The sequence below is a fragment of the Saccopteryx leptura genome, chromosome 2 (genome assembly GCF_036850995.1).
Source record: "Saccopteryx leptura isolate mSacLep1 chromosome 2, mSacLep1_pri_phased_curated, whole genome shotgun sequence".
NCBI lineage: Eukaryota > Metazoa > Chordata > Mammalia > Chiroptera > Emballonuridae > Saccopteryx > Saccopteryx leptura.
In genome coordinates this window covers 327,675,391-327,688,332 of record NC_089504.1, presented here as the reverse complement: position 1 = coordinate 327,688,332, position 12,942 = coordinate 327,675,391, and the positions used below count along the sequence as shown (strand labels likewise).

Sequence of the window (12,942 nt, the reverse complement as noted above, 5' to 3'; positions counted from 1 at the left end):
AAGGGGCGGGCCTCCGCAGGTGGGCGGCTACCGTGTACCCTGAGCCAGATCATCGCATGGGCCCCGCCCAGGGTTTTCCGCCTCCGACGTGTTTCCGGCCTTAAAGGCTCTTAGCCCTTCCCTTTAAGACGCACCGCCCCCTGTCTCTGTCACTCCCAAGATGGCGGACCTACTAGGCTCCATCCTGAGCTCCATGGAAAAGCCACCTAGCCTCGGTGACCAGGAGACTCGGCGCAAGGCCCGAGGTGAGGATCCCAAATTTACATCCACCTCCACCTGGTTCGCAGGACTGCACTCTTCTTTCTTAGACGGTGCCGCCTCTTCAACCTTGAAAGACCCCTCACAGGCCCCTTTAGAGACCCCCCAGAGCCCTTCAAGGGCTGCGGGACCCGCCCGCTGTTTGTAGCGGACGGTGATTGGATACCCAAAATCTAGCTCCAGCTCCCTCTCTACCCTGGCCTTGCAGTTCTTCTTTTTCATTCGGCAACAGGTCCGCTTGTCTGCTGCTGGTGTGTTCTGATTGGTAGGCTGCCTCCTTGGTGTTCCTTGGCCCGCCTTCAGGTCGTAGGAGGGCGTGTTTAGCTAGTCAACCCTCCCCATCTTCCAGCGGAGTGTCCCACGACCCATTCCCTTTTCTGATTGGGTTTAGGACACGCCCATCTGCTACCTTTTACCTCTATTGGCCATCTTAACCTATTAAGGACCCCCCCCCCTCTGGCCCACCCACAGCACCTCCAATTGGTTGCTAGGTCCTTTTGATGCCCTTCTGCCCCTTCTATGTGGTTTAACCCGGTCCTTTCTGCCACTTTACACCCCTTCTTTCATATGTAGTCTGACATTCTCGAGTTCCCTGTGTGGGTCGTGATGCTGATTGGAGAGGTGAGGATGCCTCTGCCGGTCCATCGGCTATAGGCTCCCCGCCTGTGTTCTTTTAGTAACTCCCCTGCAGGCAGGCTCTAGGAGTGCGGCTGCCAGCGTAGGGCGCGGCCGGCCTGGTGATGCTAGCTTCCCCTGGGTTGCTCGTGTGTGGCGTGTGAACGAGTCTGACAGAATGACTCCCTTGGAGAAGACGCCAGCCCCCGACCCTGCGGGCCTTGAGACCACGGACAGGCCGGTCCCGAACACTGGCTCCCCACCCACCCGAAGTGGGGCCAGGGCAAACCGGATACCTTCAAAGTGCTCATCAAGTGCTGCTTAATACCTAAATGTCCGTTATTTACTGAACAGTTGCTAGGGGTCCTTAACCTAGTCTGTGGTGAGCTGAGATCTGAAGAATAGATAATTCAGTGAGAGTGGAGAGGAGAGGGTTACAGGCAGAGATGTGTATTTGAAAGCTCTGAGGAAGCAGGGGGAGCATAATGGAAACTGGCAACTGGAAGTGTTTCAGGCTCACCATGACTGTCTAGGTGGGGTTCATCAGTGGTAGTTGACAGGCTAGGAAGCCAAAGTTCAGAGTTTAGTCACTTGCCTGAGGTCACCTGCCTAAGTGGCAGGATTTTAAACCCATAATCTTATGTTACCTTTTCATATACAGAGGGAAGACTCACAAACCAATTAGTGAACACATACATGTACAGCTAGTGAACAAGGGTCAGAACCCTTGATGTCAAAGAGATAAGAGCTCCTAAGCTGTCATGCTCTGGGGCCACAGAGAATAACTGGATGTGAGATAAACAGGGTCCCTTCCCCCTAGGAGTTTATAGTCTGGTAGGGGAGACAAACAGTTAAATTACATTAGTTTTCAGCACATGCTTTGGCAGATGTCTGAACCAAATGTGTATGCACCCCAGAGGAAGAAGTGAATAACTCTGACTCATGGTGGGTCTCAAGTTTATAAGAGAAGGAAAAGTATTTCAAGCAGAAGGAATAACATGTGCAAAGGCATGGCGTGATTAGGAAAATGGGAAGAGGTCAGTGCAGCTAGAGGTATTCAAATCCTGTGGAAGAAGTGAGCCTTAAGGATATGTTTTTTGTTGTTGTTGTTTTTCAGAGACAAAGAGTCAGAGAGTGGTATAGACAGGGACAGACAGACAGGAACGGAGAGATGAGAAGTATCAATCATTAGTTTTTCGTTACGTGTTGCGACATCTTAGTTGTTCATTAATTGCTTTCTCACATGTGCCTTGACTGCGGGCCTTCAGCAGACCGAGTAACCCCTTGCTCAAGCCAGCGACCTTGGGTTCAAGCTGGTGAGCTTTTGGTCAAACCAGATGAGCCCGCACTCAAGCTGGCGACCTCGGGGTCTCAAACCTGGGTCCTCTGCATCCCAGTCCGACACTCTATCCACTGCACCACTGCCTGGTCAGGCCCTAGGATATAAAGGATTTGAAATGACAGAAGAGAGGAGAGGGGACATTAAGGTGCAAGCGTGGGAAGTTCCTGTACAGCTGACTGAACACCTACACTCCCAAAGAAGAAGGATGTCATATTAGCCATTTCAGCTTCATCCTGTCTATAAAAGTGAGAAGTTGGGGTGGGGGTTACAAAATATAGGAAGTTAAATAATTTCCCCTTTCCTATGTGGACAATGAGATGATAAATTCTTTAATGCTAGGGCTTAGTCCATTCTCCTTACCTCCCCACTTGCTTTATAGTTCTGTATATTGTGGGTATTAAATAAATGTTTGTTAATTGGTTTCTCCAGTGAGGTTGGGAAGTGGGGTTAGGCATGATTCTAATCTTTATGACTCCCACTACACTGAGCTCTTGAAGGGCAAAGCTGTGTCTTTTTTTTTTTTTTTTAACTTTTTTTTTCAATTTTTTTATTTATTCATTTTGGAGAAGAGAGAGAAAGAGAGGAGAGACAGAGAGAGAGAAAGGGGGAGGAGCTGGAAGCATCAACTCCCATATGTGCCTTGACCAGGCAAGCCCAGGGTTTCGAACCAGCGACCTCAGCATTTCCAGGTTGACGCTTTATCCACTGCGCCACCACAGGTCAGGCCAAAGCTGTGTCTTAAAACAATTTTAGTGCTCCAGGGCCTAGCTTAGTGCCAGGTTTGAATATTGATAAATGCTTGGTGAATAAACACAATCCTACCTTCTCAGCCTGGTACCTCCCAGTGGAGGTACCAGACCTCCTTTGAAGCCTTACAAACTCCCTACTCACGCTTCTGCCCCTGGCCTCATGCTTCCATTTCTCACCCTCAGAGCAGGCTGCCCGCCTGAAGAAACTACAGGAGCAAGATAAACAACAGAAAGTGGAGTTTCGTAAAAGGGTGAGAACAACTGGAGAGATGAAAGGCAGCCTGAGGAATGACTTCAAATAAGTTAGAATTAGAACTCAGTTTTGTTTTTTGTTTTTTGAATTTCTCAAGAGAGATGAAGTGTGAAAGCCAATGGCATGCAGGCTGGGATAGATGTGGGGAGGCAAAGGCTCATTGACCCGGATGGGGAGAGGGATATTGGGACAGAGCCATCATCTCATCTCTTTTCATTTCCCTCTCCCAAGATGGAGAAAGAGGTGTCAGATTTCATCCAAGACAGTGGGCAGATCAAGAAAAAGTTTCAGCCAATGAACAAGATAGAGAGGAGCATACTGTGAGTGTCTTGGGCTGGGGAAGGCAGGAAATGGGTGGCCAGGGTGGCATGAAAGGGGTAGTGGGGAAATCCACGAGAGGAGTGTGCTAGGCTCCCTCATGGCTCTACATACTTTCTCCCCTCTGCCCACCCTTCCTAGACATGATGTGGTAGAAGTGGCTGGCCTGACATCCTTCTCCTTTGGGGAAGACGATGAATGTCGCTATGTCATGATCTTCAAAAAGGTAGAAGGCCTGAGTTCCCCTCCTCTCTCCTTTTCAGCCTGTACCCCCCTGGGGAGAGAAATGAAATGAAACATGTATATGGAATCTTGACCCCTATCATCCCTTCTTCCCCAGGAGTTTGCACCCTCAGATGATGAGCTGGACTCCTACCGTCGTGGAGAGGAGTGGGACCCCCAGAAGGCTGAGGAGAAACGGAAGCTTAAGGTGAGTTATGCCTGAAGTTCCTAGAACCCTGTAGCCCTCCACCAGGGAGGGGTTGAGGTCTGGCCCTTGAGCACCAGCGCTCCAGCTCTGTACCCCTAGGAGCTGGCTCAGCGACAGGAAGAGGAGGAAGCTCAGCAGGGACCTGTGGTGAGCCCCACCAGCAACTACAAGGACAAGTACAGCCACCTCATTGGCCAGGGGGCAGCCAAGGAAGCAGCCCATTTGCTGCAGGCCAACAAATCCTATGGCTGTGGTGAGGCCAGAGTGGGGGCTGGGAGGGCAGGGCAGAGGAACACTGGATGAGCAAGGGAGGGAAGGCTAAGGTACAGGGGTCCTAGGCCTTCCTCTCCCCCTTTCCTCTGCCCCCAGTGCCTGTAGCCAACAAGAGGGACACACGCTCCATTGAAGAGGCCATGAATGAGATTCGAGCTAAGAAGCGTCTGCGGCAGAGTGGAGAAAAGTTGCCACCTACCTCCTAGGCACCCCAGCTCCCTTGGGCAGGGCCGGGGGTAGGGTGGGGGGGACAAGGCTGCTGCTATTAGAACCCATTCTGGAGCCCCACCTCTGAACCACCTCCTAACAGCCTAGTTAGGCTGGAGGAAGTAGATATTTGATTTGTCGCTATTAGAGCTTGGATATGTATGTGCTGTGTGTATGTGTGCAAGAGAGTGTGAAAACACAGGTGGGTATTTAATCTGTATTATTTTCTGTTCTCCTTGGAATTTTCTTCCCCATGGGGCTGGAGTTACTTTATATTCAATAAACACTGTTTGACTCAATGTCTTTGTTTGAACAGAGAAAGAGGTGTGTCCTGGAGAAGTGATTTTGTTTTATTTACTTATTTATTTTTGAGAGAGAGGGAGAAGCATCAACTTGCCATTCCGCCCAGTTGTGCCACTTAATTCCCATATATGCCCTGACCAGGGCTCGAGCTGGCAACCTTGGTGTTTTCAGGACAACGCTCTATCCACTGTACCACCAGCCAGTATCTGAAGTGATTTTAGCTTGAGCAGTGTAAAATTGTTTGTGCTTTAGCCAGCTGCGTAGTTCAGTTCATTAGCGCAACATCCCCATATGCCAAGGTTGCATGTTCGATCCCTGGTCAGGGCACATACAAGAATCAACCAATGGCTTGACCTGTGGTGGCGCAGTGGATAAAGCATCGACCTGGAACACAAGAGGTCACAAGTTCAAAACCCTGGGCTTGCTTGACCAAGGCACATATGGGAGTTCGTGCTTCCTGCTCCTTCCCCCCCTTCTCTTTCTCCCTTCTCTAAAATGAATAAATAATATTGTTGGGGAAAAAAATCAACCAATGAATGTATGAATAAGTGGAACAACAAATCAATGTTGCTCTCTCTCTCAAAAACAAAACAAAAAACCCAGTAAGAGTATTTTTAGAGTACAATCAGGAGAGCCAAATAGCCTATTTTTTTTTTTTTTCTGAAGTTGGAAACGGGAAGGCAGTCAGACAGACTCCCACCTGCGCCCGACCGGGATCCACCCGGCACGCCCACCAGGGGGCGATGCTCCACCCATCCGGGGCGTTGCTCTTTGCAACCAGAGCCATTCTAGCGCCTGAGGCAGAGGCCACAGAGCCATCCTCAGCGCCCGGGCCAACTTTGCTTCAGTGGAGCCTTGGCTGCAGGAAAGGAAGAGAGACAGAGAGGAAGGAGAGGGGGAAGGGTGGAGAAGCAGATGGGTGCTTCTCCTGTGTGCCCTGGCCAGGAATCGAACCCTGGACTCCTGCATGCCAGGCCGACGCTCTACCACTGAGCCAACCAGCCAGGGCCTCAAATTGCCTAATTTTGGATCCAGAATCTGCCAGTTACTGTTACCTAGAGTGGGGTATTTGACTTTTCTTCTGCCTCAGTTTCCTTACCCATCAAATGGGGATAATGTAACTATCTGATAGGACTGTTTCAAAGATTATACAAGTCAATGTCATATATTTAGAGCAGTTCCAGAACTTCGAGGTTCATTGAAGTGGTAATGGTCGGTTTTCACTATCTTCCTAATGAAGTACTTGACTTCATTATGACACTCTGTGGACTGTGGACTTCAACTTATTGGCAGATCTGATCCAGCTTCCCCCTCATGGTGATATCCAACCCTCGATTCCTCCTGGTTCTGGTTCCATGTTCCATCAGTGCCTCCAGCCTCATTTCACATGTGGCAGCTGCTTTCCCCAGCTTCCTTCCGAAATATGAACTTGGTTGTTCTAGATCCAGCCCAACTTCCTCTGTGGCCAGTCCCTAACTTCCTCTTTGTCCCAGCAGGTTACACACCTATCTTCCCTTCACTGCCCCATCTCCTATCTTCCCCAGTCCAGAGACCAGCATCTCCTCCCTCCCACAAAGGAGCACACCACTGTCTTGGTTGACACCAGCGTTTATTTCAGGGAGGTGGGCTTGAAGGCCTACATCTGTCCTGTGGGGGTCTGGGGCCTCCAGCTTCTCACTTGGCCTTTGGGTTGCGGAACTTGCGTCCAGCAAAAACAGCCTTGTCTCCGAGCGCCTCTTCAATCCTAGAAGGCCGACCATGTTAGCTGTACTCTTCTAACCCCCCAACACCCTTCAGCTCCCCACGCTCAAGCCCACTGTACGCACTGTACCTCATGAGCTGGTTGTATTTGGCTAGACGCTCTGAGCGGCAGGGGGCACCAGTCTTGATCTGGGAAGGAAAGAGGGATTCCAAGGGTTTCATGAGGCTAGAGAGGAGGGATTGGGCCTAAGGAAGCAGCCTGTGGTGTCATTCAACTCAGGCAGGAGGCCAGGGACCTGAAAAATCTCATTCTAAGACAACAGAGGGGAGCAATGAGTACCTGTCCCGTGCAGAGCCCGACCACGAGGTCAGCAATGAATGTGTCCTCAGTCTCCCCAGAGCGGTGGCTCACCATCACTCCCCAGCCGTTAGACTGAGCCAGTTTGCAGCTGGGTAGAAAGGATACTGGATAAGGCCTAATGGACTGCCTCAGTAAGAAAGCCAGGGGCTGGATGGGGCTTTTCTGTTTTGGGAAGTGGGCATTTTGTGGTGAATGTGATGACTAAAGTTCTTTGGAAAGTAGGAGAGAAGGGAGATTCCTGATCTGGAACTTGTGTTCCTGACATGCTGGTGGGGAGAAGGGCAGAACCTGGGAGAGAAGAATGGTATGGGGTGGGGGTGGGGATGGCAGGTCACAATGGCAAAACTCTTGGTAACTGGCCAACAGTTAGTCAAAGCCTTGAGGTCAGGAGAGCGGGTGGGTCAGAAGCCAAAGGAAAGGCAGACTTGGAGTTTGAGGGCAGGACTGCAGCTACAGTCAGAAGTGGGGTGGAGGGAGGCTATGGTGCATGCCAGGGCCAGAAGACACTCACGCCTGGATGGATTCGGTCACTGAACCAATCTGGTTGACCTTCAGCAACAAGCAGTTGCAGGCCTTCTTCTCAACAGCCTGGGCGATCCTCTTGGGGTTGGTGACCGTGAGGTCATCTCCCACAATCTGGATATCCACTCCCGAGAGGAACGAGGTCCAAGTGGCCCAGTCATCCTGGTCAAAGGGGTCTTCAATGGAGACCACTAGTGGAGGATGGGGTAGAGTTGCGTTAAAGATCTGGGGGCCTCATGAAGGGTGACGGGTCAGAAGAGTGTGGAGGGAGATGGCAATGTTGCTAAGGATTGGAAGGACCAAGCTGGTGGCAATGGAGGCTCTGAAGTCTGTGTGTTAGACAGTTGCCAGGTACTCAGGGATGGGGGGTCTCACCAGGATAGTTCTTAATGAAGCTCTTGTACAGCTCCCCTAGCTTCTCCCCAGTGATGTGCCGTGCGGGGTCATCGGGTGACTTGAAGTCAAGATCATACTTCCCATTGCGATAGAACTCAGACGCTGCCACATCCATACCAATCACCACCTTGTCTGGGTAGCCAGCTGCTTGGATGGCCGTCTTCAGCAGCTCCAGGGCTAGGAGAAGGACAAGAGAAGACCTGAGGCCCCAGTACACCCTGTCTGCACAGCCCCTTCCTTTGTGAGGACCTCAGAGTGCTCAGACTGACCCTCATTGTTCTCCAGGATGTTGGGTGCAAAGCCGCCCTCATCACCCACATTGGTGGCGTCCTTCCCATACTTGGCCTTGATGACCCCCTTGAGGTGGTGGTAGACCTCGGCACCAATGCGCATGGCTTCCTTGAAGGAGCTGGCTCCCACAGGCAGAATCATGAACTCCTGCATGGCCAGCTTGTTTCCAGCATGGGAGCCCCCATTGATCACATTGAAGGCCTGAGAGGAAGAGTGAATGTTCAGACCTGGGCCAGGGTATGAGAGATCAAGAAGAGCTAGGGAGGAGGGGTTGAGGTGGAATCTTGGCTTCCCTACTTACTAGCTGGGTTATCTAAGATGGGTAATTTTACTCCTTAGAGCCTCTTTCCTCACTTCCCTAATGGGAATACCACCTGCTTCACTGCAGGATCTTATGCTGAAAATTAAAAAAACTGAATGTAAAGCATGTACCTGGTACACATAGTTAACACTGATAGAGCACTTACTATAGGCCGGGCACTGCTCTAAGTGCTAATGTGCATTCTATTAGCTCATTTCATTCTCAAAACAACCCTATGGACTAGGCACTATTATCCCCCACTCTACACATGAGGAAACTGAGGCATAGAGAGGTTAAATAACTAGCTTAAGATCACACAACTAGCACACAGGCAAAGCCAGGACTCAAACTCAGGAACTTGTCTGCAAAGCTCATGCTCTTACAGCTATACAACCTACTTAGTAAGTAATGTTACAATTTATTGTAACATTATTATTATTTTTTTAGAAATAGATTTTTGCCCTGGTCAGATAGCTAATTGGTTTGAGGTTGGTTAGACAACTATCCCCAAGTGCAAAACTTCCAGTTCAATCTCCGGTCAGGGCACATACAGGAACAGATCAATGTTCCTGTCACTCTCTCTCTTTCTCCCTTCCTCTCTCTATAATCAATAAAATAATTTTTAAAAATAAAAACAGACTTATTGTATTAAACTGTTAATAGTTCAGGCTTTATCTGTATTATTATTGACATTAAATTCAAAGAGTTTCCATAAAGAGGGAATTTGGCTTTATAAGGATTAAAGAAGATACATAGAAATGCCAAGATCCTTGCCATGAAGAAGTTCTTTATCTGATGTGGGGGTCGGGGTATTAGACAGAATAAGAAGCTGGAGTTATTGAGCCTAGGACTAGAATGTGAAGGAACCAGGTTACATCAAAGGGAAAAAGCAGAGAGGCTTAAGGGAATGTTTGGATTGTGGGAAAGAAGGAGAGGCAGAACTGGCAAAACCATAGCAGGAGAGGTTCCATTTCAGGAAACCATTTTTTTGGAGCTGGGTCTGGAAGGTGAACTTTCCAGGGGCTGCTTATGTACTTCTCACTGGATGAGGCAACTCTGTCACTATGGGATCTGGTGGGGTAGTGGTACTCACAGGGACTGGGAGGACCAGGTCCGGGTTCCCAGCGAGATCTGCAATGTGTCGGTAGAGTGGGACCCCCTTCTCAGCTGCTCCAGCCTTGCACACAGCCAGGGACACTCCCAGGATGGCATTGGCCCCAAACTTGGCTGGAGAAAACAAGCATAAAGAAAGGGTGAGGAGCATTTGAGATTCTGCTCCCTCAATCAGGCTCAAATAAACTCTATAAAAACTAAAGGAAAAAAAAATTGTCCTGGTTGGATAGCTCAGTTGGTTGAAGCAATGTCCCAATGCACAGAGGTTGCAGTTTCAATCCCTGGTCAGGGCACATACAGAAACAGATTGATGTTTCTATCTCTCTTTATATATATAAATACATAAGAATCAATAAGTTTAAAAAAAAAAACTCAAAAAGAAAAAGAAAGGGTGAGAGCTTCTCCCTCAGGGTTTGGGTTTGTCTCCTTAAACTAAACATCCCTTCTGCTCACTCCAGGAAGAATCCAGAAATCCAAAGCAGTGCGCATTAAGAGTATGTTAACAGATCTCTCCCCAGCGACCTGAGGTGCTCAGGGTGCCCCCACCCCAGGGGGATGTGTCAGCTTCACATCTGTGTCCAAAGCCCGGCCCAGGCCTGGCAGAGGGCAAGTATCAGGAAATGCCTGTGGAATGAATAAAAGTCCATCCAGCTACAACATGCCCCAAAATGTGGGACACAGTAATAATCCTAACCAGACCTCAGCCCTGTGGTCTCGCCCCCATCTATCCCACATCCTATCCCTTCACCAATCCCTAGCCCTTCACTCACATTTATTCTCAGTCCCATCCAGCTCAATCATAAATTTGTCAACTTTTTCTTGATCCACAACGCTTAGTTTCTGGAAGGGCAGGTTCGAGGAGGGGAAAGCAGAAGTCAAATTTCTCAAGAGTCAGGGCATGTGCAGGAGGAAAACATGCAGGAAGAGAGATGGATGGTTGGCCTCTCCCAAGCATGGGCTGCTTGGGATGAGGCATCAAGAGTAGTGGTACGGGTGAGGGTGGAGTAGGAGCTCTTCCAACTTGCCTTTTCCAGCAGAGCAGGACCTAGAGTCTTGTTGATGTGTTCCACAGCCTTCAGGACGCCTAGACAGGCCGAAGGAGGGGGTTCAGATCTCTGATTCAATCATGTATCTTCCTGTGGACCCCAGCTCCTCAAGAGCTTTGAGTTTCAGTCCTCTACCCCAAGCAGACATTGTGGGCCCACATCCTGAAAGCACCCCTTACAGGTTCTTTCAGTGTTGGTCTTTCCTCACCTTTGCCCAGGTAGCGAGATTTGTCTCCATCTCTTAGTTCCAGAGCTTCATAGATACCTGTGGAAGCTCCGCTGGGCACAGCTGCTCGGAATCGTCCTGGATGAGAGGAATTGGAACATCACAGAGAGTCCCATCTACCCTCAGAGGACCAAGGTCTCTCGGAGCCCAGGGGCAGGAGGCAGTATAGACAGACTTGTGCTTCCCCTGCTAGGGGAGCAGATGGGAAGAGCTCTCAGGAAGGGGATCTCAGAGAAAGGTGAGGATGTGGGACAGCTGGAGGGCAAAAGCCAGATGGGGTTGGGGTCTTCCAAGGTAAAGATTCAATGGGCCTGTGTTACCCTTAGCTGTGTACAGGTCCACTTCCACGGTGGGGTTGCCCCTGGAGTCCAGGATTTCCCGGGCAACAATTTTCTGCATGGCCATTGCTTCAGGACGAGAGGCTGAGTGAGTGTGGGCAGTTGATCCCTTAAGGAACCCCAAATCCCTTGCCCTTTAAGTCTTCCCCACCCCAAGAAGGCAGGTGCTGGAGCTAAAAATATCCCATAAAAAGGTCACAGACCAAAGAGGCAGGCACAGCCCCCTCCCCCACTCAGAACAGCTCCTATTCCACTACCTACCACATCCTAAGAATCCAGCGGCCTCTCCTTTATAACTCCAGCAATTTCACCCTCCCTGAACCCCTCACCTGCAAAATTGCACTATGCCTTCTTCCTCCACCCTTCTAGTAAAAAAATATGCTCTCCATGACTTCCTAGCCCTTAAATCTTTTCCCATTATTCTGGTTTTCGTTTTCCTGCTCCTTAGTCTTGCTCATATCCTCAGGGTTGGGAAGGGGGACAAATTCTCTACCTGGTTCCAGCTTTAACTAGCCTTTTCTATCCTTTTCTGCCTGCCTCTCTTCATAGCCTCATTTCACTGTCCTTGGGTACACCCATCTGCTTGCTCCAACTCCTCCAGTCTTAAGTACCCCCAGTCCCAGAAAGGGAAAAAAAGCTGACATTTCCCTTATTTTCTCTAAGCCAGCACCACCCTCAGTCATTAGCACTCTTATCCCCTGGAAGATTCACCAGACCTGGATGTCTTGGCTGGGGAATTGGGGTGAGCTCCGAGTCTAGGTGGCAGCTGGGACAGTGTCAGCTCACCCCCTCTCAGGCTGGGCATTTATCCCCAGCCACCCTGTCCTCAGGCAGCCCCGCCTCTCTCCCTCTCTATACACCCTCTCCAAACCCTGCTGACAGCCAAGTGCCCACTACAGCCTGAAACCCCCTTCCCAAAGGTCAATAACTACCCCTCCTTTGTTTCTGTCCCCCAATAAAAAGTCCCTACTTTTCATTCCACCCCTGGGGAGGAGGGGGGAGGGGCTTCAGACTGGGGGGGGGTCTCTCCCCTCTCCAGGATTATATTCCCCTTTTGCAAAGGTTAAAGAGGAACTAGTGCCATTTAGGAAAGGCCAGGAGTAACTTGAGCCCTGAAGGGCTGGGGAGGGGGCCTGGAAGAGGGGCTGCTGGATTGACATCCACACATGCTCAGCTCACATGGCAGACTAGGGCTGCCTCTGCCTTCGGTTGGGGAATGAACCGGGGGTCTGGGCAAGCTCTGGAATCTAAAATTGAAGCCCTTATTCCGAAAGCTAGAGGGTCTCACCTCTCAGAATCCTCATAGCGGCCTCTCCCGGCTCCACCCCATCCTACCCTCTCCCGGTAGGCAAGGGGTGGGGGAGGGGCCAGGGAGACGAATTTAGACTGCCCTTCAGAGTAGGCTCGGCTGCCTACTGATAGATAGCTCTAGAACGGCACTTATCACCCAATGTGGAGACTGGCAGTCAGGAGCCCCTTTCCACATCGACTGCAGGCGTTTCAGGGCGCCGTCCCAGCCCATCAATGAATGCTGTTGAGTCAGGAGTGAAAAATTAATGGACAGGAGGAGAGAATGGCCTTCAGTGAGCGTCTGAACGCCCGGGGCCAGTCTAGTGATCTTCTAGTAGCATTGCAGAAAGGGGGGGTCTCTGCATTCGGTAACGCTCCGCCTCGTCAGCTCCGAGGGAAGAGCGGGGTCAGTCCCTAGTTTTGCTGCAGCCAGGGGAGGGAGGTATGCTGAGGCTCGGGCCGGCCGGCTGGTGGGCCAGGGTAACGGAGCGCAGCGCTACTCCGACCCCGACTCGGAGGCCCCTCCCGCAGGCGCCGGAGCGGCTCGCCACGGGTGACTCACTCCCGCGGCCCTCTCTTCAGCTCTCCTCCCCGTTCCGTCTGCTCCGT

At 50.6% G+C, this 12,942-nt stretch overlaps 2 protein-coding genes across 3 annotated transcripts; one reads left to right on the top strand and one right to left on the bottom strand.

The window, feature by feature from the left end:
- Positions 1-91: 91 nt before the first annotated feature.
- On the top strand, positions 92-4,744 carry SPAG7 (sperm associated antigen 7). The gene is made up of 7 exons (XM_066363347.1): positions 92-245; positions 3,148-3,215; positions 3,449-3,537; positions 3,677-3,761; positions 3,876-3,965; positions 4,065-4,218; positions 4,335-4,744. The coding sequence occupies exons 1-7, from the start codon at positions 161-163 to the stop codon at positions 4,442-4,444; spliced, it is 681 nt and encodes a 226-aa protein (XP_066219444.1). The 5' UTR covers positions 92-160; the 3' UTR covers positions 4,445-4,744.
- Positions 4,745-6,340: 1,596 nt separating this feature from the next.
- ENO3 (enolase 3) lies at positions 6,341-12,489 on the bottom strand. Of its 2 annotated transcripts, none has more exons than XM_066363335.1 (12): positions 12,332-12,489; positions 11,026-11,112; positions 10,688-10,783; positions 10,459-10,517; positions 10,204-10,273; positions 9,414-9,547; positions 7,998-8,220; positions 7,708-7,905; positions 7,322-7,523; positions 6,790-6,898; positions 6,580-6,638; positions 6,341-6,492 (listed from the first exon to the last, which is right to left on the bottom strand). In XM_066363335.1, exons 1-12 carry the CDS (start codon positions 12,345-12,347, stop codon positions 6,423-6,425), a joined length of 1,323 nt encoding a protein of 440 aa, XP_066219432.1. In that variant the 5' UTR covers positions 12,348-12,489; the 3' UTR covers positions 6,341-6,422. The 2 variants fall into 2 exon arrangements, with proteins under 2 accessions (XP_066219432.1, XP_066219433.1); XM_066363336.1 differs by lacking the exon at positions 12,332-12,489 and adding an exon at positions 11,760-11,904.
- Positions 12,490-12,942: the final 453 nt, after the last annotated feature.

Coding starts and splice junctions, on each gene's coding strand:
- ENO3 (XM_066363335.1), bottom strand. Junction 8,221..9,413: donor ACCTGGTCCTCCCAGTCCCT/GTGAGTACCACT, acceptor TCTTCCTCTCAG/GCCTTCAATGTGATCAATGG. Junction 6,493..6,579: donor AAATACAACCAGCTCATGAG/GTACAGTGCGTA, acceptor TCGGCCTTCTAG/GATTGAAGAGGCGCTCGGAG.
- SPAG7 (XM_066363347.1), top strand. CDS start 161: ATGGCGGACCTACTAGGCTCCATCCTGAGCTCCATGGAAAAGCCACCT. Junction 3,966..4,064: donor AGGAGAAACGGAAGCTTAAG/GTGAGTTATGCC, acceptor CTGTACCCCTAG/GAGCTGGCTCAGCGACAGGA. Junction 4,219..4,334: donor CAACAAATCCTATGGCTGTG/GTGAGGCCAGAG, acceptor CTCTGCCCCCAG/TGCCTGTAGCCAACAAGAGG.